This window comes from Leptopilina heterotoma, unplaced genomic scaffold (assembly GCF_015476425.1).
Source record: "Leptopilina heterotoma isolate Lh14 unplaced genomic scaffold, ASM1547642v1 Lhet_68, whole genome shotgun sequence".
Lineage (NCBI taxonomy): Eukaryota > Metazoa > Arthropoda > Insecta > Hymenoptera > Figitidae > Leptopilina > Leptopilina heterotoma.
In genome coordinates this window covers 6,323,832-6,349,525 of record NW_025111157.1, presented here as the reverse complement: position 1 = coordinate 6,349,525, position 25,694 = coordinate 6,323,832, and the positions used below count along the sequence as shown (strand labels likewise).

The 25,694-nt window shown below is 22.3% G+C and overlaps 3 protein-coding genes across 3 annotated transcripts; 2 read left to right on the top strand and 1 right to left on the bottom strand.

Moving 5' to 3' along the window:
- Positions 1-268: 268 nt before the first annotated feature.
- On the bottom strand, positions 269-6,020 carry LOC122510213 (mitochondrial genome maintenance exonuclease 1-like). Its single transcript, XM_043624684.1, has 4 exons — positions 4,774-6,020; positions 1,884-2,091; positions 1,477-1,609; positions 269-498 (listed from the first exon to the last, which is right to left on the bottom strand). The coding sequence occupies exons 1-4, from the start codon at positions 5,654-5,656 to the stop codon at positions 355-357; spliced, it is 1,368 nt and encodes a 455-aa protein (XP_043480619.1). The 5' UTR covers positions 5,657-6,020; the 3' UTR covers positions 269-354.
- Positions 6,021-10,221: 4,201 nt separating this feature from the next.
- Positions 10,222-11,413, top strand: LOC122510218 (prisilkin-39-like). The gene is made up of 3 exons (XM_043624690.1): positions 10,222-10,309; positions 10,441-10,582; positions 11,046-11,413. Exons 1-3 carry the CDS (start codon positions 10,298-10,300, stop codon positions 11,237-11,239), a joined length of 348 nt encoding a protein of 115 aa, XP_043480625.1. The 5' UTR covers positions 10,222-10,297; the 3' UTR covers positions 11,240-11,413.
- Positions 11,414-12,565: 1,152 nt separating this feature from the next.
- On the top strand, positions 12,566-24,173 carry LOC122510216 (40S ribosomal protein S12, mitochondrial). Its single transcript, XM_043624688.1, has 5 exons — positions 12,566-12,753; positions 13,214-13,261; positions 13,471-13,539; positions 23,661-23,891; positions 23,984-24,173. Exons 1-5 carry the CDS (start codon positions 12,690-12,692, stop codon positions 24,115-24,117), a joined length of 546 nt encoding a protein of 181 aa, XP_043480623.1. The 5' UTR covers positions 12,566-12,689; the 3' UTR covers positions 24,118-24,173.
- Positions 24,174-25,694: the final 1,521 nt, after the last annotated feature.

Here is a 25,694-nt window from a genome sequence, read left to right as displayed (position 1 = left end):
CTCGATAGAACGAATCACAAATAACGTTAAAAGGAAATAAATATTATTAAAATGAAACGCGAAAGTAAAGTACAAAAAATAAAATAAATACAGAAAATAAAGTAAAAAATAAATAAAACAAAAAATAAAATAAAAAATAAATGAAATAAAAAACAAATAAATAGATGAAAAATAAATCAATAAACAGAATAAAAATTTTAACAAAAGAAAATATAAAGTTATTTTTGTAATTAATTTTTTATACAAACATTTATTTAGATAGAAAATATTTTCATTAATCTGTACATTTTCTCTTTAATGAGTTTTTCTCCCTTTTTATAAATTTTTTTTTATTTTATGTTTTTTTCCTTTTATCTACTTTTTTGACGTTTCTACAAAATATTTTTGTAATCGTTTAAGCCAAGCTTTCCAGTAAACTGGCAAATGCTCTCCATCTATTTCATAAACTGTTGCCTCTTCACCATTCGTGTAGGCAACAACGACGAGACCTTTTGTTACCTGACAACAAAAAATTCACTTATGTTAATTAAACAAAAAACATGTAAAATTGAACATTTTTCATTTTTGCCTTCAAATGTTCATGAAATAATTTTATGAAAATAAAGTACTTGACGAACTCACCCTCTTTTGTATGCGCAAGGAAAAAAAGTCCTTTTTCATTATAATTGAAAACTAATTTATGATTAAATATGATACTTTATGATTTAAAAAACAAACAAAAAATACTTTCGATTGAATGAATTTGCATTTGATTAAAATTAGAATTAATTGAAGTTTAAGCATTTAAAAATGAAAAGAAAATGAAAATTAAATAGAAATTGAAATTAAATAATCAATTACAATAAAATTAAAATAAAAATAAAAATTTATAAAATAATAATGTTTTTTAATGTTAAATCATTTAATTTTTAAATAATTGCAATTTCAATTCATTGAATTTGCATTTGATTAAAATTAAAATGATTTGAAAATTAAATAATTTTACACTGAAAAAAATTTGATTCATATAACTGATTACTAAAACCGATAACTGGTGAATTATCAAGTGAATATTTACTTGAGTTAAATAAATTTTATTTAAATCAATTAAATGGTATTTTCTTCAAATACTGAAATCATCGCTTTAAATACAATTTAATTGATCTGAATAAAAATTAGTTGATTCATATAAATATTTATTTGATAATGGACAAGTGATCAGTTACTTGAATCAAATAAATTTTTGTCAAGTGTAAAAGAAACTGTTTTAATTAATAATATTTTTATTATTAATCATAATTTTAATAAGTATAATAAACAATAAATAATAATAATTAAATAAAAATTAGGATTAAATTGAAGTTCATTCAAGGATAAAATTTAAAATTATTAAAATTTGAATAAATGACTTTAAATTTTGGAAAAATTAGTATTTTAAATATATTAAAATTGATTATTTTCGAAATTGTCAAGTTTTACGGAAAGTTTTCAACTGACCTCGAATGGGTAATTCAAATCGGCATTCATTGCTCCAATGTAAGATGCAACTTGCATCGGTGCATCGTAAACAGAATCAATTGTATCCTTTCGTTTATCCGATTTTTTCCAGTCGATTAAACACAGCTCGCCTCTGCAAAACAGAATTTCATTTAATATTACAAGCTGATTGATTTCAATAGCCACGATGACTATTGGTTTTGAAAAATTGAAACATAATCGTTACAAAATTTTTAGAAAGAAATATTTTTGATTTCAGAAATGTCTAAAAAAAACTTTTTTAGAACTTTTTAGTCTCCTTAAAGAAGTTTAGATTATTAAGTATGCAGAAATTTTCCTCATTATTATTCCTCTTACTTTTGATTGATATGAGGGTTTTTTTTTTTTTTTTTGAAATTCTATTTTACCTGTAAGTTGCAACGCAATCTGTAATTCCTCGGTAAAAAAGTTTTGGATGTACTACGTGAGTTTCAAGAGCAGTAACTGAACTTATATCCTTTAATACATTTTGTACACTTTCAAAGGCAGGCTTAACTCTTTCCGGGATTTGATATTCTTTTTGAAGTAGTGCATTTTCAATTGAACTATGAAGATCGTGACCGTCTTTGAATAAATCTGCAAATGGTGAAAAGAAATTTTTTTTAAAAGAGAAAAAGAAATTACTAATTGAAATAATTTTTTTTATTGATAGACTGATAGAAATTGATAGAGAAATAAAAATTGATAGACATAGAAATTAGTAAATATAAAAATTTGTAAGCATAGGAATTGATACAGGGTTGCTACAAAAATTTAATTTTGATTTTCCTTAATTTCTCTCTACTTTCCAGACAAAATTTGGACTTTTTCCCAGATCCTAAAGAATATTCTGATTCACACTAAAAATTATTAGATGCTCAAAGAAATGTTTTATTACAATTATTTGTGAATTTTTTATTAATTGGAAAATTATTCAGAAACATGAATAACTTCTTTTTTAAATAAATATTTAATTACTTTTCCGAAGGAATTAAAATTTTCCAAAACATTAAAATTCAAACGTTTTTCAAAATCAACAACTTATAATAATTTTCTACAATTTCTACAATTTTTAACTAAAATTCTTCATTAAATCAATTATTTTTAATAATTCTTGATAAAGTTCTTTGGAGAATTTTCAAATTCATTTGTTTATAATTCAACTTTACGAAATTTCAAATATTCGGAAATTTCTCAATTAAATACACATTGGAAAATTAAAACTTAAAATGATTTTAAAAAATTTTGATTCAGCTTTTCGAAAAAAATTAATTCCATAGAATTTTTAATTAAAAGTATGAAAAATTCAGATTTTCACAGATTTTAATTTGAAACCTTTAGAAAATTCAATTATTTCTAAAAATTACAATTATTAGTAAATTTTTCAAAATTTAATTATTATCTAAAACTTTAACTGAATTTAATTTTTAAATCAATTTTTATTAGAAAATTCTACGAGAATTCAATTATTTTAATACAAACATAGATAATTTATTGAATAATTGAATGTTTCTAAAAATTTAATTATTATACATAATTTTATCAACAAATTTTTAAATTATTGAATTCAGTCGACGAATGTTAATAAAATTTTTAAGGATGATTACATTTTTCGAGGAATTTGATTAAAATTGTATTAAAAATAATTAAAATTCTGCAATGATTTTTATTGTTTATAAAAATAATTGAATTATTGCGAAGAATTTTATAAAAAAGTTTCAAAAAATTGACTTTTTTCAAAAAAGAATTATGTAAATTCTATTTTTAATAATTGAATTCCTGTGGAAATTTTCATTATTTCAGAAAATAATTGAATATTCGTGTAGAATTTTGTCAACATTGTTTTTAAGTATTTAAATTCTTTTGTAAAACTTTATTAAAATAACAAATATACAAATTATTGAATTAAGGAAAATTTTTGAGAATAATTGAATTTTGCAATGAATTTTATTACAATTTTTGAAAATAATTGAATTTTATTACCTACTTTTGATAATAATTGATTACTTGTGATGAATAATGTTATTTTTTATGAAAATAATTAAATTTTTCTATGAATTTTATTAAATTTCCTGAAAATAATTAAATTTTGACGAAGAATTTTGCTATTCATTTATAAAAATAATTGAAATGTTGAGGACAGTTTTTTTTAGATTTTTTGAAAATAATTGAATTTCTGCGAAGAATTTTAATAATTTAGAAAATAATTGAATTCTTGTGATAAATATTGTTATTTTTGAAAATAATTGAATTTTGCAATGAATTTTATTAAAATTTTTGAAAATAATTGGATTTTATTACCTATTTTTGATAATAATTTGAATACTTGTGATGAATAATATTATTTATGAAAATAATTAAATTTTTCCATGAATTTTATTAAATTTCCTGAAAATAATTAAATTTTGTCGAAGAATTTTGCTATTTATTTATAAAGATAATTAAAATGATGACGACAATTTTTTTTAGATTTTTTGAAAATAATTTTATTTCTGCGAAGAATTTTATTAATTTTGATAATAATTTGAATACTTGTGATGAATAATATTATTTATGAAAATAATTAAATTTTGCCATGAATTTTATAAAATTTCCTGAAAATAATTAATTTTTGTCGTAGAATTTTGCTATTCATTTATAAACATAATTAAATGATGACGACAATTGTTTTTAGATTTTTTGAAAATAATTCTATTTTCGCGAAGAATTTTATTAATATTGAAAATAATTTAATTCTTGTGATAAATATTGTTATTTATGGAAATAATTGAATATTGCAATGAAGTTTATTAAATTTCCTGAAAATAATTCAATTTTGTTCAAGAATTTTGCTATTCATTTATAAAGATAGTTAAAATGATAGTTGAATTCAAAGAATTACGTTAAAATATTTAAAATTGAATCTAATTTTAACAGAATTGAAATTGAAATTTAAAAAAAAATACTTCATTTAATGATTTATAGGTAATAACTTTATAGCAGTTCTCCAATGGAATTAAGTTATTCAAAATAAATTATTGTCTGAAATAGAAAAAAATTAAATGTTTTTTTTTAGAATTTGTGTTAATTTCATTGTTTAGGAAGCAAACAAAAAGATACAAAAATTGAGAATTTTCTTATAAATTTTAAACATTTAATTTTTTCCAGTACTTTTAATAAAAATTCCTGATTTTTCCCTGAATTCTCTGACCTGTGACAACCCTGTTGATAGACATAGAAATTAGTAGATACAAAAATTGATGGAATTATTTTTTGAAATATTAAATTAAAAAAAAATACTTTTTTGATATTCGTTGAATCCATCTACTCCTAGTTTTTTTATCATCCCTGCTTTCCAAATTGCTAAAGCATTTTTTGCAGCCTCTGACATTGTCGCAGATAAAATTCGTGTCACACTCGGTAAATTGTTATTGGAAGTGTCCGCTTTTGCAGATAATGAAATAACTCCCTTATTAACTGGCAGCTTTTTGTGAACAATTCTTCCTGACTTGGTACTGTCATACAGTGAAAATGAAAGCATATTTTGAATAATTATCGCTGACGGTGCGGTTGCATTTAAATTTACTTTTGTTTCACTATTGTCATCATTTGTTTCTAATTTTGTCTCTTGTGTATAAATTTCATTTTTAGAATTTTCCCCTTCTGATAGAGTTATTTTTTTTGAATTTACATCTTTTGGTGATATTTCATTCGTTTGGAGAGTATAACTGAATCCTCGATTTTCAGGTTTATTTATGAGATTGTATATCAAGTCTTTATTCTTTAATTGTTGTTGACCAGAATTTGTAGAACTTGGTACGATGCTTAAATTTTTCTTATTAACACTTTTAATGAGAAAATCCATTTCATGATTTTTATAAGATCTACCTTTATTTCTCACATTTCCCTCAATTTTATCATCAAAAGAAGTTTCTTGGCTTTGAATTTCTTTTAGTGAATTGATTCGTTTTCTTTTTTCAGGTAAAGTCTCCACTAGAGGACCGAATAGTGCTTTTTTATCTCTCTCGAATTTTTTTGCACCTGGTCGACCCGTTAGTGCTTTTTTTTCTTCAAATATTTTTTTTGAAATTAAATGACGATGTTGAATGAGAAAAATATTTTGAATTTGATAAATTCTTGCCGCTCTTCTTGAAATTTCTTCCATTATCAACACTGATGACATAACCTCAATTTATTATTTTCGTTATTTTGTTATTTAATATTTCGCTATAGTTTCATGACAATTTATGACACTATTGACTATTGTCAGTGGATTATTTATTTTAATTGTTTCTTTCGTTAAATTTTTATTGGAGAATTTACATTCTATTGTATTTTTGCACAAAAAAGGGGTTAGAACACTTGTCACTGGCAGGTAAAGGTATTTTAATTAATTTTCCGAATTGAATAAAACATGTTACTTTTCTATCACTTTATGAAGTATATTCGTAATTTTGATTAATTTGTAAATGTCTAATTATTGGAAACCTTGAAAACTAAATTTTGATTGTTTTGTTTTCACTCGCACGTGAACAACAACAATTGACCCTCTGGTGTTATTTTTCGTATCTAATGTACAGTTACCGACGAGTAATAGAGTTACCGTCTGTCGGTAACAAATGACTTATCTGCAGAGGGTAATTCGTAATTTTTTTATCATCAAATTAAAATAATAAATTATATTAAATAATGTTCAGTGTTTCTTGTTCTAAAATTTTAGATGAATTAAAATTAAATAATATTTCCAAATTATTATATTAAAAATAAGTTATTTAATAAGACTTGTTATTACTAATGACTTAAATTACAAATTTAAAATCTTAATTCTTTCTTATACGTAATAAAGGAAGTATCAATAATTCCGAGAGAAATTAATAAAGTAACGAATTACATTGGAAATATTATAGTTTAATACTTTTGCGCATGCATATCAAGTAACGGATCTTGAAGCCAAAAACCATTTTTAATGTCAATCATTTAAAGAAAAATTAGTTAAATATTAATTAATTTTATTTTGTTACATCTGATTAATTTTTTTTATTAATTAAATATTATATTATTTAATATTAATTTCTTTTATTATCAAATAAATAAAAAATTATTTAATATTAATTTATTTTATAATTAATAATTAATTTATTAATTAAACAAAAATTTTTGTTAATTAAAAAAATTTTTTTTTGTTAATTTAAAAATATATTTTCTAATAAAAAGTTTTTGTAGTATAAATAATTTTGTTAAATATTCGATATATAGAGATATAAATTAAAGTAGATAGAACTGTTATTACGTAACTTGCGTTGTTTATGAGTACCTTCAACCTAAAGTAATCGCTTTAATCTGCTTCCATTCTTTTATTTATCGTTTTCAATAAATGGACAATTAAATTCAATTCCAATTCTCTATATATAGTGGAAAATATAGTTCTCTTGATTTACGATTGCCGATCATTGTTCCTTAATCAAATCCTTTCGGGTCATGTATTGTGTGTCTACATGTGTGTTATTGAGAGGTACTGTACATTTGAACAAGACAGCAAAGATTTGCCAAGAGATTTAGTACATTTAATAATAATTTATGCACATAATCTTCAATCCGAGCTGTATATTGATTATTGCAGAATTATTTAGGAAAAAAAATACTTTTTCAAAAAACTTTATTCCGAATGTTAATTATAATTTGTAATTTACTAATTTTTTATTTTTATTTTTATTTTTCAGGTCCGACATTTGTATAGAAAATTCTCTAACCGAAGGAAAATTGGCGGGAGTTCCAAGAGCAATAAATAAATGTCGTAGGAAATATAATTGGTAAGTTTTTTTTATTTTTCATTTTATAAACATTTCATAAATTCATATTCATTGATCTTTTTCGTTACCGCATTATTACTTTTGAAAATTTATATTTAGAAATTAATTAAAAACATTTGTTTTATAATTTCAAATTTGAATTTAGTGCGTTTTCGCGCCAGTAGGGGCGCTTGCGTTAAAAGTCCGAACTAGGAACGCGGAACAACTGTTTCGCGCTCGAACCGCGATTATCGGTAATATTCATTGTTGAACTGTCTTTACTTGTTGTTTTCGCATTTGTTTTCAATTTAAAGTTAATTAAAATACTCTACTGTTGTTTCCATCTATTTCGGAATGGTAAAGAAAAAGTCTATTTTCCATTTGCAAAAAGAATTGAATGGAAAATTTTCCTAATAGTAGTGAAAAAGTCGTATGTTTGTGAACCTCACAATTTATTGGTTAGGTTTTCTCGTCTCAACTTTATTGTAAATATTTGCCAATTCACGTAAGATTTTAATTTTACATCAACATATTTCTTGTAAAGTCGAGAATTTTAATGATAATTAGTCTGAATTCTGTTAATATTCGAAACAGTGATGAAGAGATATCAATATTACATTTGTGTTTTTTCTTCTAACAATTTCGCATCTTTCGTAACACAAATTTTTTGTTCAAAAGTTGTTAATATTTTTTTTCAAAATTTAATTGTTTAAATATTAAGTATTGTATATATTCCAGGTACTTGTGCATTCCGATTATGACGATTCTACAAATATAAGAAACGATGGTGATTGTAAGATCAATTATTCGAAGAAATCAGATGATTACAAGCATTACAAGAGATTTAATCCAACTCATCCAACTGATGGTTTTGTTGATGAATATTGAAGGTTAGGAATCCGTTGTCTCATTGCTTCGAAAAAAAGTGAGTCCTTTATATTATTATTTGTGTAATTTACCATTTTATTGCATTTTATTGAAAAATTTGGTTTAAAAGATAAAAATGATCGATAATTCGTGAAACACTTAATGCAGAGAAACAATTTTGCTCCGAAATGAATAATTTTCTTATTCTCTGCAAATGGAGGAAAAAATCTGAATTTTTAAAATATAATTTATTAAATAATAATAATAATATATTAAATATAATTTTTTGAACTCCAATATAATTATTCAATATAATTCAATATAATTATATAGTTTTAATTACATAGTTCAATATAATTATTGACGCGAAAAAAATTTGAAAACGAACATTTAAAATTATTTAAAAACAATTTTTTTACCTAAAGAAATTTAATTATTTTCAATAGTAATAAAACTCTTCGTCAAAATTCAATTATGTTCAAAAATTTTTTAAATTTCAATTATCTTTAGAAATAATCAAATTCTTCTCCGAAATTCAATTATTTTCGAAAATTTTAATAAAATTCTTGGCAAAATTTCAATTATTCTCACAAAAAATTTTCTCAATTCAATGATTTTTAATAAAATTTTCCAAAAGAATTCAATTATTTAAAAAAAAAATTTAATAGAATTCTACACAAACCTTTAATTATTTTTAAAAAATAATAAAAATTTCACAGGAATTTTATTATTTACAAATTTCTTTTTATAAACTTCTTCGCAATCATTCAATTATTTTCATAAATAATAAAATTTGTACAGGGATTCAATTATTTTGGTAATAATAAAAATAATAATAAAATTTTTATTAGGAATTCAATTATTTTTATAAATAATAAAACTCATTGCAGAATTTCAATTATTTTTAATATAATATTTTAATCAAATTCCTCAAGAATGTAATTATTTTAAAAAATTTTATTATAATTCGTCAAAAGAATTCAATTATTTAAAAATTTATTGATACAATTCTTTATAAGAATTCAATTTTAACAAATTATTCAATAATTTTTTTTGTATTTAAATAATTGAATTCTAGTAGAATTTTCTCATAAAAATTTATTTAAAAATGGATTTCAGTTAAAAATTTTGATTATAATTGAATATTAAAAGCATTAGAGCGTAAATTTTTAGAAATAATTGAATTTTGAAAAGGTTTCAGATTAAAATCTTTGAAAATTTGAATTTTTATTTTGTTTTAACTGACAATTCTGTGGAATTAATTTTTTTTTGAGAAAGCTTAAATGCGAATTTTTTTATATTATTTGAAGTTTTTATTTTCTAATATATATCTTCATGTTTTATAGTTATGAAAAATTTAATTTATAGTTTTAAGCAAAATTTCCTTTTACTTGACTCGGACTGGTTATATTTTTGTTAGCAATTGGCCCGTAAATTAATTTTTTTTTTGGGAATAAATCAAATTTACAAAATAAAATTAAATTGATGTATTAATTTTAAATGAAAATTAATTAAATTGATGTTTTAATTTTGAGTAAAAATTAAAATTAAATTGATATTTTAATTTTTAATGAAAATTAACATAAATTGATATTTATGAATGAAAATTAAATTAATGTTTAAATTTTGAATTAAATTTTAATTAATTCTAAAGGGAAATATTTGATATTTATTCTTTTGTATATATAAGTTCATAATTAAGGAAAAGGAATCGATGTTGAAAAGCGCAATTTTTCATTTGCGGCGAAGCGTTAAATTTATAGAATAGATTTGAAAAGGAACTTGCCGATTTTGTTTCCTTTTCTCATACCGCGGGAATAAATTTTAATTCCTAATCCAATGAATCTCGTAACAAAGAAATTTCGTGACCAATATATGTTTATATATTTCTCTAAGACAAAAAAAAATATCGTGTATTAGAAAGGCGTGCACAGCAATTGCACATCTTATACACGACAATTCACGTTTGTCTTTTTAGTGTGTGATTTAACAATTGCGTATGTGTATGAGTGTGTAAAAGAGTGATACAGATACTGTTCCATAAAGTACGTCAATGTAACGATGCAATATCCTAGAGTTTGAAAAATTCTCCCGTATAAAAGGGCGTGTGTCTGATGGTTTCTACATCAGTTTCACTGGAGCAATCTCTTCATTGATACACAATCATCATGCAAACCCTTGTGAGTATTTTACTGTATTTAATTTTTTTTTTTGCGATTTCTAGTAATAATTTTTTTTGAGGCAGTAAAATATCTAATATTTAATTATATTTATGAGACGTACAAATTCTAATAAATAATTAATTTTCCAGGTGCTTTTCGCAATTCTGGCCTTGGTGGCGTCGCCAATTTTCGCCGAAGAAGTTGCTGCAGACAAAAAGGTTGACAAGAGAGGAATTTTGGGTCTTGGATATGGAGGGTACAATGGTTACTATGGTTTAAATGGTTATGGAGGTAATATTAATATTTAAATTAAAAAAATACCCTGTAAGTGAGCAGATTTTTTTAATTAGAAAAAAACCGTTAAATTCATAAATTTATTTAAATGCAAAATTTATGAAAACGAAGGATGTAAATAATTGATTATAATTAATTGAATCAATTATTCGTTAACTTTATTAAATTACAAAATTAATAAAAAAAGAAGCTAATAATCGATTAATATTAATTAAATTAATTATTCATTAATTTCATTCGATTGCAAAATTAAGAAAAGTTGGATGTAATAAAATTTACGAAAAAGACGATTCTAAATAGATTATAATTAATGAAATTGATTATTCATTCATTTCATTCGATTGCAAAATTAAGAAACGTTGGATGAAATAAAATTTATGAATCGAATAGAATAGGAATTATAATAATTAGAATATAAGACGAATATTGTACTAAGAGATTTTTGATTTTTTGTAATTAGGTTATGGACATAATGGATATTTAGGTTCTCCATCAGTGTACTCTGTAGGACACGGAATTGCCCCTGCATACTCTCATGCTTATACAGCACCTCACGCTGCAATTAATCATGGTTATACTGCGCCAATTTATACTGTGCCACGTTTAGGATATCACTCAATTGGACACGGATTAAACTACTTGCATGGCTGGTAAACTTTTTAGTCGTGTAAAAAATCAAAAATTTTCTATATGGAAAGAATTAACTCAATACTATATTATGTAATTATTTTTACATCGCTATTTGTAATTTAAGAATATACGAACAATTTTTCATAATTTTTTTTTATTTTGTAAATTTGAAATAAAAAATAATTTTGGATTGGAAAATTCTTGTGATTTTTGTATTAATGAAAAAAATATCCTTTTCTTAGTTTTTTTTTATGTCTGCGAGATAATAGAAAAAATATATTTAATTATGTTACACACAAAACAAAATTTATTTGATTCAAGTAAACGATTTGTAAAGTAAAGTAAAATTTTGTAAAGTAAACGACTTGTCTGCTATCAAATAAATATTTACTTAAACCAAATAAATATTTACTTGAACCAAATAAATATTTACTTGCACCAAATAAATTTTATTTAAATCAATTAAATTATATATCAACCAATAATTTCACTATTTGAACCTAATACTAATAAATTAATTTAAATAAAAAGCATTTGGTTCAAAGGAAATATTTATTTGATAATTGACAAATAATTGTTTACTTGAATTAAGTAAATTTTTTTCCATTTTTAATTTCGTTAAATAAAAATGATTTAATTCAAGTAAATATTTTTTTTGATAAAAGAGAAGTAATCAGTTATTTGAATCAATAAAAAATTTTGTTTAGTGTTAATGTTAATTTTAAGTGTGACATTAATTATTTTTTGCTTTTCGTTGCATTAAAATATAATGCAGAATTAAACAATGGAAGGTATGAAATTAAATTTATAATATTAAATATTTCCCTTTTTAGAAAGTTGGTTTATGTTTTTACATAAATAATTTAATGAGTTTTTATTAATATGAATTATGATGATTAAAGAATGTTTTTAATAATTTAATTTTCATGTGAAGCATATTTTAAATAATTATATAATATTCAATATTATAATTATATTGAAATAATTTTAATATTGTTTTAATAATTATTAAATATTGAATTTAATTAAATTAAATTTTGGAATTAAATAAATTCCCAAAACTTTGAGTCATACACTAGTGTCAGGAGGGTTGCAGCTTCATTCCCTTTAGAATAGAACAAATTTTTCATTTACTTTAATTATATAATATATTGTTGTACTTCTCTAATTTATATTTTCGTACTTTATCATCTTTGTTATCGGTAGGAACATTTCTTAATGTTTTATTATCTTTATTACTTATCCAAATTATTTATCGTAGTTTTCTTTTGACGTTTATAATTTGTGAAATCTACTTTATCATCTTCAGTAATCTACTTTATCTACAATGATGAAGTAGTTCAGTTCTCTGCCACTAGGCGTCGCATTAGTTTCGCATGGTGGAATATCAATGTGTTTTTCGAGAGTTTTAAAGAGTTTTTACAATCTTCTGACCATGGATTATTAATTTATAAAGGATTTATACATTAGAAACATGAGTTTTCTAGTTAAAAGTGTATCTAACATTGCAAAGTATTGTTTGAGAAGTAATATTCAAGGTATGATTTTGTATTCTTATCGTTGAGAGATTTTTATACTTCCTAACCTCAATTTTGCCATTTATATTTTTATTTTTATTAAATTAATTAACAATTATTGAATTATATTATTAATACATATTGTGCAAACTTATTTATTAAAACATAATTTGAAAATTTCCAGTATCTTGAGTGAGGTTAGAAATAATTTATCAACTTTGTCAAAGTATTGAAATTCTTTGAATATTTTCTTTATTGACACACTAGTTTGATAAAAATTAACTATAAAATAGTGAGATTTTGTTAACAAATCTTAATGACTAGTATTGTTAATGAAAATTAAAGCATAAACATAATTTTTAAATATAAAATTTTCTGGATTAAATAAATGAAACATTGGTATAACCTTAAAGTATTTCAAATTAAAAAATTAAAACAAAGTTTCGGTGAATAAAAATATAAAATGGATATATATTTGCAGGAAATACTACGTCTATAGTAAATCGCTTCTCACATTCAAATAGCACAGGTAAAGATTCCAATAATTAAAAAAATTAATTGATTTTTTCTTTAATTTGAAAACAAACAAAATTTAAATAAATAAGAAACAAAATTTAAAAACAAACGACTAATAATAATTAAAAAAGAGTTTATAAAATTTAACATAACATAAAAATATAACTTACAAAAAATTAAAAACTACTACTAAAAATTAAAATTACTATAATTTAATTTTAGCACAATTATGGAGCGCGGGGAAATTAAATATAATATCTAATTTAATCAAGTCGATCAATCCGATACAGGGTGAGTGTAAAATTAAAAAGATTTTGATTAAATAATTTATATTTTTCAAAAAACTTAATTCTAAATTCACTTAAATATGAAATTAAAATATTTTTTAATAAGTTGAAATTTAATACTTTAAAAAAAAGGATCAATTTAAACCAATTTTAAATGATAAAGAAAAGTTTATGAATATTAAATATTAATTAAAAATTAATTAAACACATTATTTTTTAATAACATTTTTCATAAATTAAATTACGTAAACTATTTTGATCAATGTAAAATAAAATACATGCAGAGAAGAAATTTAATTTATCAAAAGTAGTCGGTGATATGAATATTATTACAGGAATAGTTTGATTCATTTTAAATTTGTTAATAATTGCAATTATTGTAATATTAATATTAACATTAATAGAAATATACTAATATAAGAATAATAATAATAATGATAGTAAGATAAAAATATATTATTTATATTGTATTATTTATTATATTTTACATGTTGTTGCTCTGAAAAAAATTATTCAATTCAAATAACCAATAACTTGTTTATTACCAAATAAATATTTATTTGAAGCAAATGACATTTAATTGATTTAAATAAAAATTATTTAATTATAATAATTTAAATCAATGAAATTGTATTTACTTCAAATACTGAAATTATGTATTCAAGTACAATTTAATTGATTTAAATAAAAATTATTTCATTTAAGTAAATATTTATTTGATAATCGACAAATATTCGGTTATTTGAATCAAATCAATTTTCTTTGCAGTGTAAACGTAAAATTTAATTTTTTAATTTTTATTCTAATTTGTAATAAATTATAATTCATTTTATTTTTAATTTTTATTGCAATCAGTAATTTATGGAAATATTTGTAATAAAAAATATTTGTTTCATTTAAACGTTCCAAATTTGTGAATCATTATTATAAATGACTCAATTAATAAATTTTTAAATAATAATTATAAATAAATAATTTATAAATTTTTGTAGTAATTCATCAAGTTGCAGACTTTATGAAAATTAAATTTTTTCACTGCATTTATTAATAATAATTGTTTAATTTTACATTTATTGTAATTTAAACTAATTTTACATTAATATTTTTCAATTTAAAAATTTTTAATTAATTTTTAATATTTTTTTTATTTCTTTAATATTTTTTTATTTATATAAAAATAGTTTTTAAAACAATCTTGAAAACAAGAGTGTTTAAAACAGGAAAATAGTAACAAAAAAGTGTGAAAAAAATAATATGAAATAAAAATAAATAGTATCAAAAATACTAAAAGAAGGTGCTTTTAGAAAAAAGTCTACTAAACTCTTATGGCCATTTTTATATTTTGGTATAGGGAACGGAAATATTTTTCAATATAACTGCGTTTTACAATGGTTTCCGGGATATTATCGTGTTAATCCTGCTGCACGATTATTTTTCAACTAATATATTTTAATCTCGAAGAATATATGCGCTCACTTTTTTTTTTCCTTTTTGGAAAATCTGAAAATCTTTTGTCTATTGTAAGCTTCTATCAAGTCACAAGTGACCTATTTACATGAAATCGTCTGAAATGTCACTTTCTTTATTTGCATTTCCCATAAAAGCATATAATGTGTCAGAAAATCCGGTCACAAACTTATAGTAGCCTTGTGACAATCTCAAGTTTCTCAATATGTATAATAGTGAGATCTGTATCTCTTAGGCCCGTGCGGAAGGGTGGAGAGTGAGAGAGAGAGAAAGAATTATTTGAAAAAAGAGGTACAAATTCTAAAACTAGTTCACGATTTCCCATCTCATTGAATAGCGTTTTCCCTTATATTTATTATATTCTTTTGCGAAAATGCGCGTGTGGCGAACTATAAGCTTACCTCTTTGATCCCCGCGAAAAAAAGGAGTCTCGAGAAATATATATATAAATATAAGAAAAGGGTATGCGCTGAGTAGCTCTCGGGAAGAATGGGATGCTGTGTTGGGAAACAGCCAATGGTTGGGAAATTGGTGGGAATTGAGGGGGTGACATGTCCATTTGCGGTTGACCAGTCGTCAGACAAGAGAGAATACATTCGCGTTCTGTGAGAAAAATACTTTTTCCTGTTTCTCTAGAGTTTTCTTTTTCTCCATTTTTTTTTCTTTCTTTTCGGTGTAACAATGTAAAGATATTTTCAGTAAAGCGGAATCATTTTCTTAGGTTAACTTTGCATGTTTCCTTTCTTTATTCTTCCTGTTATTCGTTTTAGTTTCAGTCGTTTCGTTTCACTTTTGTAGATGGAAAAAATTTGTTTTTTCATTTAGAGAACATTATTTCTTTGAAAAAAATTCTCAACTTTCTGAATTTGCCACTTTTAACTAATTTGACAGTAACGATTCATTTATATTAAATGAATTAATTAATCAGTAATGGTAATAATTCAGAGTTGCTACAGGTCAGGGAATTCAGGAAAAAGTCTGGGAAATTAGAATTGGTCAGGAAAATCAGGGAAAAGTCAAGGATTTTTATTAAAAGTATTGGAAAAAATTAAATTCAATTATTTTCAAAAGTGATAAACTTCTTCGCATAAAATCAATTAATTATGTTCAAAAATTTTTTTAAATTCTCGTCAAAATTTCAATTATCTTTATAAATAATAAAAATCTTCTCCAAAATCCAATTATTTCCAAAAAATTTAATAAAATTCTTGGCGAAATTTCATTTATTTTTAATATCAACTATTTTATTAAAATTTTCCAAAAGAATTCAATTATTTAAACAAATAATACATTTTTTTATGAGAATTCAATTTTTTAAAAAAATTTGAATAAAATTCTTCACAAGAAATCTATTATTTTCATAAATAATAAAATTTTTTTTCGAGAATTCAATTATCTTAAAAAATTATAATAAATAAATAATTGATCATAGAATACAATTATTATTATTAGCAAAAATGTTTATAGAAATCTTCGAAACAATTCAATTATATCTGCGTAAAAAAATAAAATTCTTCAAAGCAATTCAATTATTTAAGAAATTTTAATTAAATTCTTCCTAAAAATTCAATTCTTTTCAAAAATAAACATTTTCCCGGGAATTCAATTATTCAAAAAAGAATTTTTTTAATTCTTTGTCAGATTTCAATTATTTTTAATTTTTTAATGAAACTTCTCGATGGAATTTAATTATTTTCAAAAAGTTTTAAAAAATTCTGAGAAATTCAATTATTTCGAAAAATTTAAATAAAATTCTTTTAAAAATTCTATTATTTAAACAAATTTTGACAAAATTCTTTACAAGATTTACTTAATAAATTTGCAATTTAAGTAAAATTTTTCTATACAGTTCAATTATTTTCAATACAATTCTACTTGAGAATGTCAACTCGTTTAAGGTTTCACTGTTAATTACCAGTTTTTTTATTAATTCAGATTTAGAGAGCAGGATTTGTATTTTATTTTAAGTAAAACTTTTGATTAATTAAAACAAAATTTGCTCATTTCTGATAATTGCTTTCGTATGTTTGGTTATTACCGGATTTTTCTTTTAATGACAAGTTAATCACTGCACTAATCCTCTGAATTCTTTGTATGCTCGACGTAATTAGGATCCTAAGTGTTTTGTGCAATGAATATTTTAGGGTCACTTACTTTCGATTGTATCAATAATATTCGTTTTTTTTGTAACATGTTTTATCTTTGTTTTATAATTGATAATTATGTAAATTTTAATTAACATAGGAAATTAATTTTGGTCAGTAAAAATTTTATTATGGATTTAAATAAATAATTTTACTATGCTAATTAATAATAATAAATAAATAAATAAATAATTTTACGGTCAATTTGAATTAACGTAGAAAATTATTTTTGCTCATTAAAAAATCAGTTGTGCATTTAAATAAATAATTTTTCTACTAATTAATAATAGTAAAAAGTAAATAAATAATTTTACTGTTAATTCGAATTAACATAAGTAATTAATTTCTGACAGTAAAAATTCAGTTATGGATTTAAATTAATAATTTTACTGTTTGAAATTAGTTTTTTTTATAAAGTTATTAGATTCATTATTTTTAAGATCTTTTTTTAATTGTTTATTAGTAATTTTTTTCCTAATAATTTTTATGCACTAATTTCTGGAGTAGTTTTTGATATTTACGAACATTTTCTTTTAATTAGTGAAATTTTACATTTCATAGTCTTGAACAGGTTCTAATGAATGAAAATTTTCTCCCTTTCGATATTTCCTAATTTTATTGCATTTTAATGAGAAACAGAATAAATTTAACATTTATTAAATAAATAATTTATTTTTTAATGTACAAACTAATATTTTGTATCAAATTTCAAAAATGAATATAGATAAGAAAAAACTTTGTTCATTTTAACGTTGAGAACAGAACAGAAAACAATAAAAAGTTTCTCTTAACAAATATTTTTGTTTAAAATACCTAGTTGATGAAAGAAATTTGTTACAAACTTTCCAAGCGAAAATATCTATAAATTTTATTAGAAAAATAGTTTTTTTTCTAAATTGTTGATTGTTTGAAACAAATTTTTTTCTGAGTCTGGTTATTTTTTATTTTATAAATGTAAATCTAGAGTTTTTTCAAGTAAATCTAGAGTTTTGCTTTAGAAATTTGTTTTCGGGAAAATTTGCCTTTAAAAATAAATGATGGTTTTTAACGACATTATTATTTGAGAAGAATTTACAAATCTGTAATACAAAATTAAAAGATGAAAACTTTCTTTAACGCTTATTTATCGCAATATAAAAGAAGTGCGAAGAAATAATTTTGCATGGATCTTGAGAATTTTTTTCGAATGCATAAATAACAAAGATGAAATAACTTTTGAGAATATGTATACGACAATGACGTGGAAAATTTTTCGCAATGTAATCTTACGCGTATTGATCCTTCCTTGTTCTTTTTTTTTTGTTGGTGGAAGGGGTTGCCTTCCGGAACATAATAATGGATTTTGCTGGTCTCTTTTGGCTTAGTTAAGTCCAAGTTAGGTCGGGATTAGCGAGCGCCACGTTTCGGACATCTGTCGTATATATTGATGGACGCTGGTCAGTCATATCTGGAAAAATGAACAACACAATAGTTACAGACTTTTCCAAAAATACTCACCCACACAGAGACAAACCATGTCAATGGAAAGTTTTTCTATACACACTGACATTATTATTATAATATCGCGCGAAAGTCTCTCGTAATGTTTAGTCATCATTTCCTAGGAAAAGATTTTCTTTCTCTTTTGACATGTCTATAATATTTCCGACTTTTTCAAAAATGGAGATGTACCCTCAAAAAAATCCTTTTTCTCTTATATTTTCGGAATTTGTTTGAAAATAGAAATGAGTATTGTATTTTGAGATTTTTGAATTTTCAAATTATTATTTGTTTTCCTGTATCGCACTCTGAGAAAATCGTTTCTTTGAATCAAGAATATTTTCTTTGAATCAAGCTTAGAATAACTTCTTGGCGGTAACTTAGTCGATAACTTCTTAATTTAATTTAATTAAATTAATTTAATTAACTTGGAGACTTTTTTTTATTGACTTTGTCTCTCACTTTGCCTTGATTTTTGACAATGACATTGACTTTAGCTTTCATTTTCACTTTAACATTGAAAGTGAAAGGAGAAAAGAAAGACGAAAAGTTCGTAAATTGCAATATATAATTTGGAGAATTTTAGAGAAATTACAAATAATTGCAGAAATTCAATTATTTTCAAAAGTAATAAAATTATACGCAGAAATTCAATTATTTTCAACAATTTTTAAAAATTTTCGTCAAAATTTCAATTATCTTTAGAAATTATTAAATTCTTCTCCAAAATTCAATTACGTTCAAAAAATTTTTAAAATTCTCGTCAAAATTTCAATTATTTTCAAAAATTTCTAAAAATTCTCGCCAAAATTTCCATTATTTAGAAATAATTAAATTCTTCTCCGAAATTCAATTATTTTCAAAAATTTTAATAAAATTCTTGGCAAAATTTCATTTATTTTCAAAAATTTTCCTCTATTCAATGATTTTCAATATCTACTATTTAAATAACATTTTCCAAAAGAATTCAATTATTTTCAAAAAATTTAATAAAATTCTACGCAAGCATTTAATTATTTTCATGAAATAATAAAAATTTCACAAGACTTTAATTATTTACATATTTTTTTATAAATTTTTTCGCAATCATTTAATTATTTTCATAAATAATAAAATTTTTACACGGATTCAATTATTTTCGTAAATATTAAAATTCTTTGCAGGAATTCAATTATTTTCATAAATTATAAAATTCATTGCAGAATTTCAATTATTTTTAATACATTTGTAATCGAATTCCTCGAAAAATGTAATTATTCTTAATAATTTTAATAAAATTCGTCGAAAGATTTTAATTATCTTGATAAATATAACAATTCTTCCCAGAAATTCAATTATTTTCAGGATATTTATTAATATTTTTTATAAAATTCAACTATTTTCCTAAATAACAACAAGAATTCAATTCTTTTTAAAAGTAATAAAATTGTTTAAGAATTTAATTATTTTTGACAAATAATAAAATTTTTCACTGGAATTCAATTATTTAAAAAAGTTTAATAAAATTCTTCGCATGAATTCAATTATTTTCTTAAATTACATTTCTTTTCAGGGATTCAATTATATTCATAAATAATAAAATTCTTTTTAGAAATTCAATTATTTTCATAAATAATAAAGTCATCGCAGCATTTCAATTATTTTTAATATAATTTTAATCGATTTCCTCGATAAATTTAATAATTCTTAAAAAACTTATTAAAATTCGTCAAGAGAATTCAATTATATTTAAAAATTTATTGATAAAATTCTTTATGGAAATTGAATTTTAACAAACATTCAATAAATTACTTATTTTTGTATTTAAATAATTGATTTCTAGTAGAATTTTCTAATAAAAAGTGATTTTAAAATGGATTTCAGCTAAAATTTTAGATTATAATTAAATATTAAAAGTATTAGAGCGTCAATTTTTAGGAAAAATTGAATTTCGAAAAGGTTTCAAATTAAAATCTTTGAAAATCTGAATTTTTCATGTTTTTAACTAACAATTCTGTGGAATTAATTTTTTTGAGAAAGTTTAATTGCGAATTTTGTTTTGTATTATTTGAAGTTTTTATTTTCTAATATTTATTTAATTGAAGAATTTACGCATAATTGAAATTTTGTAAAATTGAATTGTAAAAAAATGAATTTGAAAATACTCAAGAAAATTGTGCAAAAATTATTAAAAATAATGCATTTATAGAAGAATTTTAGTTTAAACACAAAAAAAATTTAATTTTGAAAAAGTTACAAATTATTGCAGAAATTCAATTATTTTCAAGAGTAACAATATTCTTCATAAAAATTAAATATTGTTCAAAAATAATAAAATTCTTCTTAGGGATTCAATTGTTATCACACAAATAATAAAACTCATTAGAGAATTTCAATTATTTTTAATACAATTTTAATCGAATTTCTAGAAAAATATGTAATTATTCATAGAAATTTTTTTAAAATTCGTCGAAAGAATTCAATTATTTAAAAAAATTTGTTGATAAAATTTTTTATGAGAATTGAATTTTAAGAAATATTTAATTATTCAATAAATTGTTTATTTTTGAATTTAAAGAATTAAATTCTAGTAGAATTTTCTAATAAAAATTTATTTAAAAATGAATTTCAGTTAAAATTTTAAATAATAATTGAATATTAAATTTTTAGAGAAAATTGAATTTTGAACAGGTTTTAAATTAAAATCTTTAAAAATCTTAATATTTCATATTTTTAACTAACAATTCAATTATTTACAATTTTTTGATAGATTTCTTCGCAATAATTCAATTATTTTTATAAATAATAAAAATTTTTACCAGGATTCCATTATTTTTAAAAATAAAAAAAAATTTTTACCGACATTTAATTATTTTCATAAATAAATAAAGTCATCACAGAGTTTCAATTATTTTTCATAAAATTTTAATCAAATTCCTCAAAAAGTGTAATTTTTCTTAAAAATTTTATTAAAATTCGTCGAAAGAATTTAATTATTTAAAAATTTGTTGATAAAATTCTTTATGGAAATTAAATTTTAACAAACATTTAATAAATTATTTATTTTTGTATTTAAATAATTGAATTCTAGTAGAATTTTTCTAATAAAAATATGTTTAAACATGAATTTCAGTTATAATTTTGGATAATAATTGAATATTAAAAGCAATATAGCGTGAATTTTTTAGAAATAATTGAATTGTGAAATTAATTTTTTTGAAAAAGTTCAACTGAATTTTTTTTATATTATTTAAAATTTTTATTTTCTAATGTATATTTAATTGAAGAATTTTCGAATAATTGAAATTTGGTAAAATTCAATTTTATTAACAAATTGATTTGAAAATTGTCAAAGAACTTTTTCGAAAATTATTAAAAGTAATCGATTTAAAGAAGAATTTTAGTTAAAAATTTTTGAAAATAAGAATTGAATTGATAATGATTTTATCACTCGGTCATCTTTAAATATTATAAAACATGAAGAAAGGGATCACTCACGAGTCGAAGACTCGGATTTATCGATAGCTTCATGTTTCATAGTTATGAAAAATTTAATTTATAGTTTGAAGTAAAATGTTCTTTTATTTGACTCGGACTGTTTATATTTTCGTCAGTAATTGGTCCATAAAGTCCGTATTTTTAAATACTTTCACTGGTTCGAGCCCTGTTGATTTAAACGTTCAGAACTTTAGTAACATAAAAAACAGTTTCCACTGTTTTCTCAGTTTGGAGAAGGGAAAACTGACCATATAATCGAAATTATTAAATGAAATTTAAAAAGCAATTTCCGTTTCTGCTTTTCATTGCGGGGAAGTAAAAGAGAATTTTTTCCGAAAAAATTTGTTGACCCATATAATATTTCAAAAAATTGAAAAAAGAAAAAAATTTTTTTTTCCTAAACCTCAAGAATGCTTTTCCTTTTTCCCTGTTACAGAAAAGAGAATAATGCTTATGATTGCGAAAGAATTTTCATGCAAATGGAAAAAGAGGCTTACTCCGCCCACTTTTTCTTCTCGATCTTCTTTTTTTTTCTTGAGGAAATATCAATTGACAAAAGAGTTGTCCACTTTTGGGATCTTGAAAATCTCGATGGTGACCATCGCTTTTGGGGATGGACCTTGCTTCGTAACATTGTTACTTAATAAGCTTATGCACGCACCATCGAGAAAGGTTTCAAAAATCTCGGTTTGTGTGTGTGTGTGAGAAAGAGAGAGAGAGAGGGCTCGCAGATGTCAAGCGTCTGTCATATTTGATATTTCGCCTTTTTTCGCCAGGGTGTTCTGGGTCCTCCCTTTTTCTTGTTGTGTGTCCCCAAAAAAGATTATTATTATTTGCGAAAGAGTTTTCAAGCTCTCTCGCATCTTAACATAATTCTCAGTATATATACCGTTTTTGAAAAGTTGCTTCGATTTTCTTTTTTCTCCATCCATCCAACGTTAATTCTTTTCTTTACTTTTCTTTTTGTCTCCCTCGCGCAATTCTTGAGATGCTTGACAATTGAAATTAAAAGATTTCCCTTATGGATTTTGATCGATTACCCTCATCAGTTTTTTTTTTTAAAGTTCAAAGAACAGGTTTTCTATTGATTTTTCACTTTTTTGTTGGTAAAATTCGTTTTAGTTATATGATTTTATCTTTTAGGTAGAGAGAAAATTTTTTTGTTGGCCATAAAAGTTTGTGTTTTTTTCAGTTGAGTTTTAATTTGAATATATTTTAGTGGTTGAATTTGTTTAACTTTTGGTAAATTGATCCGAAAATTTGAATTGGATAAATTTTTTATGGAATATTTTTGGAGACAATCTAATGAAATAACATTAAGACAATGTTAATGATTTGCTTAAATATTTAAAGATTTCTTGAGGGCATGTTTAATTATGCAGTAAAAAAATAGTGACGCAAGTTTGTAGCATTATTTCAGTGCATGTAATAATTTTGTAACACTATTAAGCTGTTAAATAATTGATTTAATATTAGAAGCTTTAAATATTTTTGAAAATCAATTAATATCTGTTGAAATGTTGAGATGATGTGTGAGGTTAATTTTCAACTTTATTAGGATTAGCGGGCCTTCAGTTTAGCAGATATGGAAGTTCACTTTGGCAAATGCATAAAAGAGGGCCTATAATTAAAAAGCGTCAGAGGCCAAGGCCTTTGGATGGGAATCCATTTTTAAAGGGAGTCGTTCTAAAGACACTTATTAAAAAACCAAGAAAACCTAATTCGGCGAATAGAAAATGTGTTCTTGTTCGACTTTCAAATGGAAGGGAAGTGACTGCTTACGTACCAGGTAAAGAAGAAGGAGAAAAACAAGAGTGGATTAATTTTTTTCTATATAGGATTTGAAAATTTGAAAATAATTGGTGATTTTCAACTTTGCAGGGATTGGGCATAATTTACAGGAGCATAACGTTGTTCTGGTGAGATGTGGGAGGGTGAAAGATGTGCCTGGAGTAAGGATAAAGTGCGTCAGGGGCAAATTTGATCTTCCTCATGTGGTGAAAAAGACTCAATAGATTATCATGAATTGTGTTTGGAAATAATTTTGTTAATTAAATAGTGTTACTTCGAATTTTCGTGTTTTTCTATATTTAAATTAAAATTTATTTCTCGTTTAGTTCACCTAAAGAGAGATGATGAATAAAGAGAATGAAGCTTTTTACACTTTTTTTCGTCAAATAAAACGGTTGCCATATAGATCAAGGAAAAAGTCAGGGAAAATTATTATTTTATCATTTTATTAGTGAATGAAATTGCTTAATTTTTGGTAAGTTGATCCAAAATTAGTTGAAATTTAAATCAGAGGAATGTCAGGAAATTTTATAAAAAAAAAAGGTTTCCGGTTTAGAAAAGTGCTATTAACTATTTTTTAAATCCCTATAGATAAATGAAAAATAAAAATTAGTGACATTTTTGTCTCTAAAAATCCCAAATATTAGTTTTTTGAACATATTTGACGCTAACTTTAAAAACATCCTAAATTTTCTTTTTTTCTTGTTTAAAAACACTTATGACAAACTTTAAAACTTTGAATACTCCTTGAATTTTTTCCCCATCAAAAACTTTTAAATCACAATGAAAACTTTTAAAACGATATCTTATTTTTTATTTCAGTAAATTATTAAACTTTAGAATAACTTTTTTCAAGTTAATAGTTTATATAATTAACTTAAAAAATATTTTGGTTGAAAACATTTTACAATTTTCAGAATTAATTTAATTTCAGAAAGTTTCAAACTAAATTTTTTTGGAAATTTCAAATGTTTTGAAGAAATTAATAACAATTCTAAAAATAATAGGTTTCTTAGAAATTTTAGTTGAATTTTTTTAAAGTTACTTGAATTTTCAAAAACTGTTTATTAAAATTATAGGTAAAATTAATTGAATTTTGTGAAATTGAATTAAAAATAATTTAATTTGTTAAAGAATTTCATTAGAAATTTAAAAAAAGTCAAATATTATAGAGTCACCATTGAATGTATTCATATGTTTGTTAGTATAAACAGAAGCTTTAAAGGATCCACATGGAAATTTAAATAATTTTCATTATTTAATTAATTTTAATAAGATTTAAATTTGAAATTTTATTAGCAATTTAAAGTTTTACTTAAAATCCTGAAAAATTATATTTTTAACATATATTTCAATTCTATTTTTTAAAGATTATTGAATTTTTATAGAAAAATAATTGGAATTGTTTGAAATAATTGAAATTTCCTAAAATTCTATAAAAAATTATTGAATTTTTTTAAATAAATGGAATTTCCTAAAATTCTATTAAAAATAATTGAATTTTTTAGAAGAATTTTAGTATAACAAGAAGCATTAAAGAGTCCAAATTATATTTTAAATTATTTAATTTCGAAAGAGTTACAATTAAAATTTTTATTAATTTGTTAATTTCAAAGAAATCACAAAACATTAAAAATATTTATAAACTTAAATTTTTTTCAGACAATTGAAGTTTAGAAAAGTTTTCTTTAAAATTCTGAAAAATTAGATTTTAAAAATATTTCAATTCAATTTTTTATAAAATAATTGAATTTCTATAAATGTTATTAAAATTAATTAATTTTAAAAAGATTTAAATTTG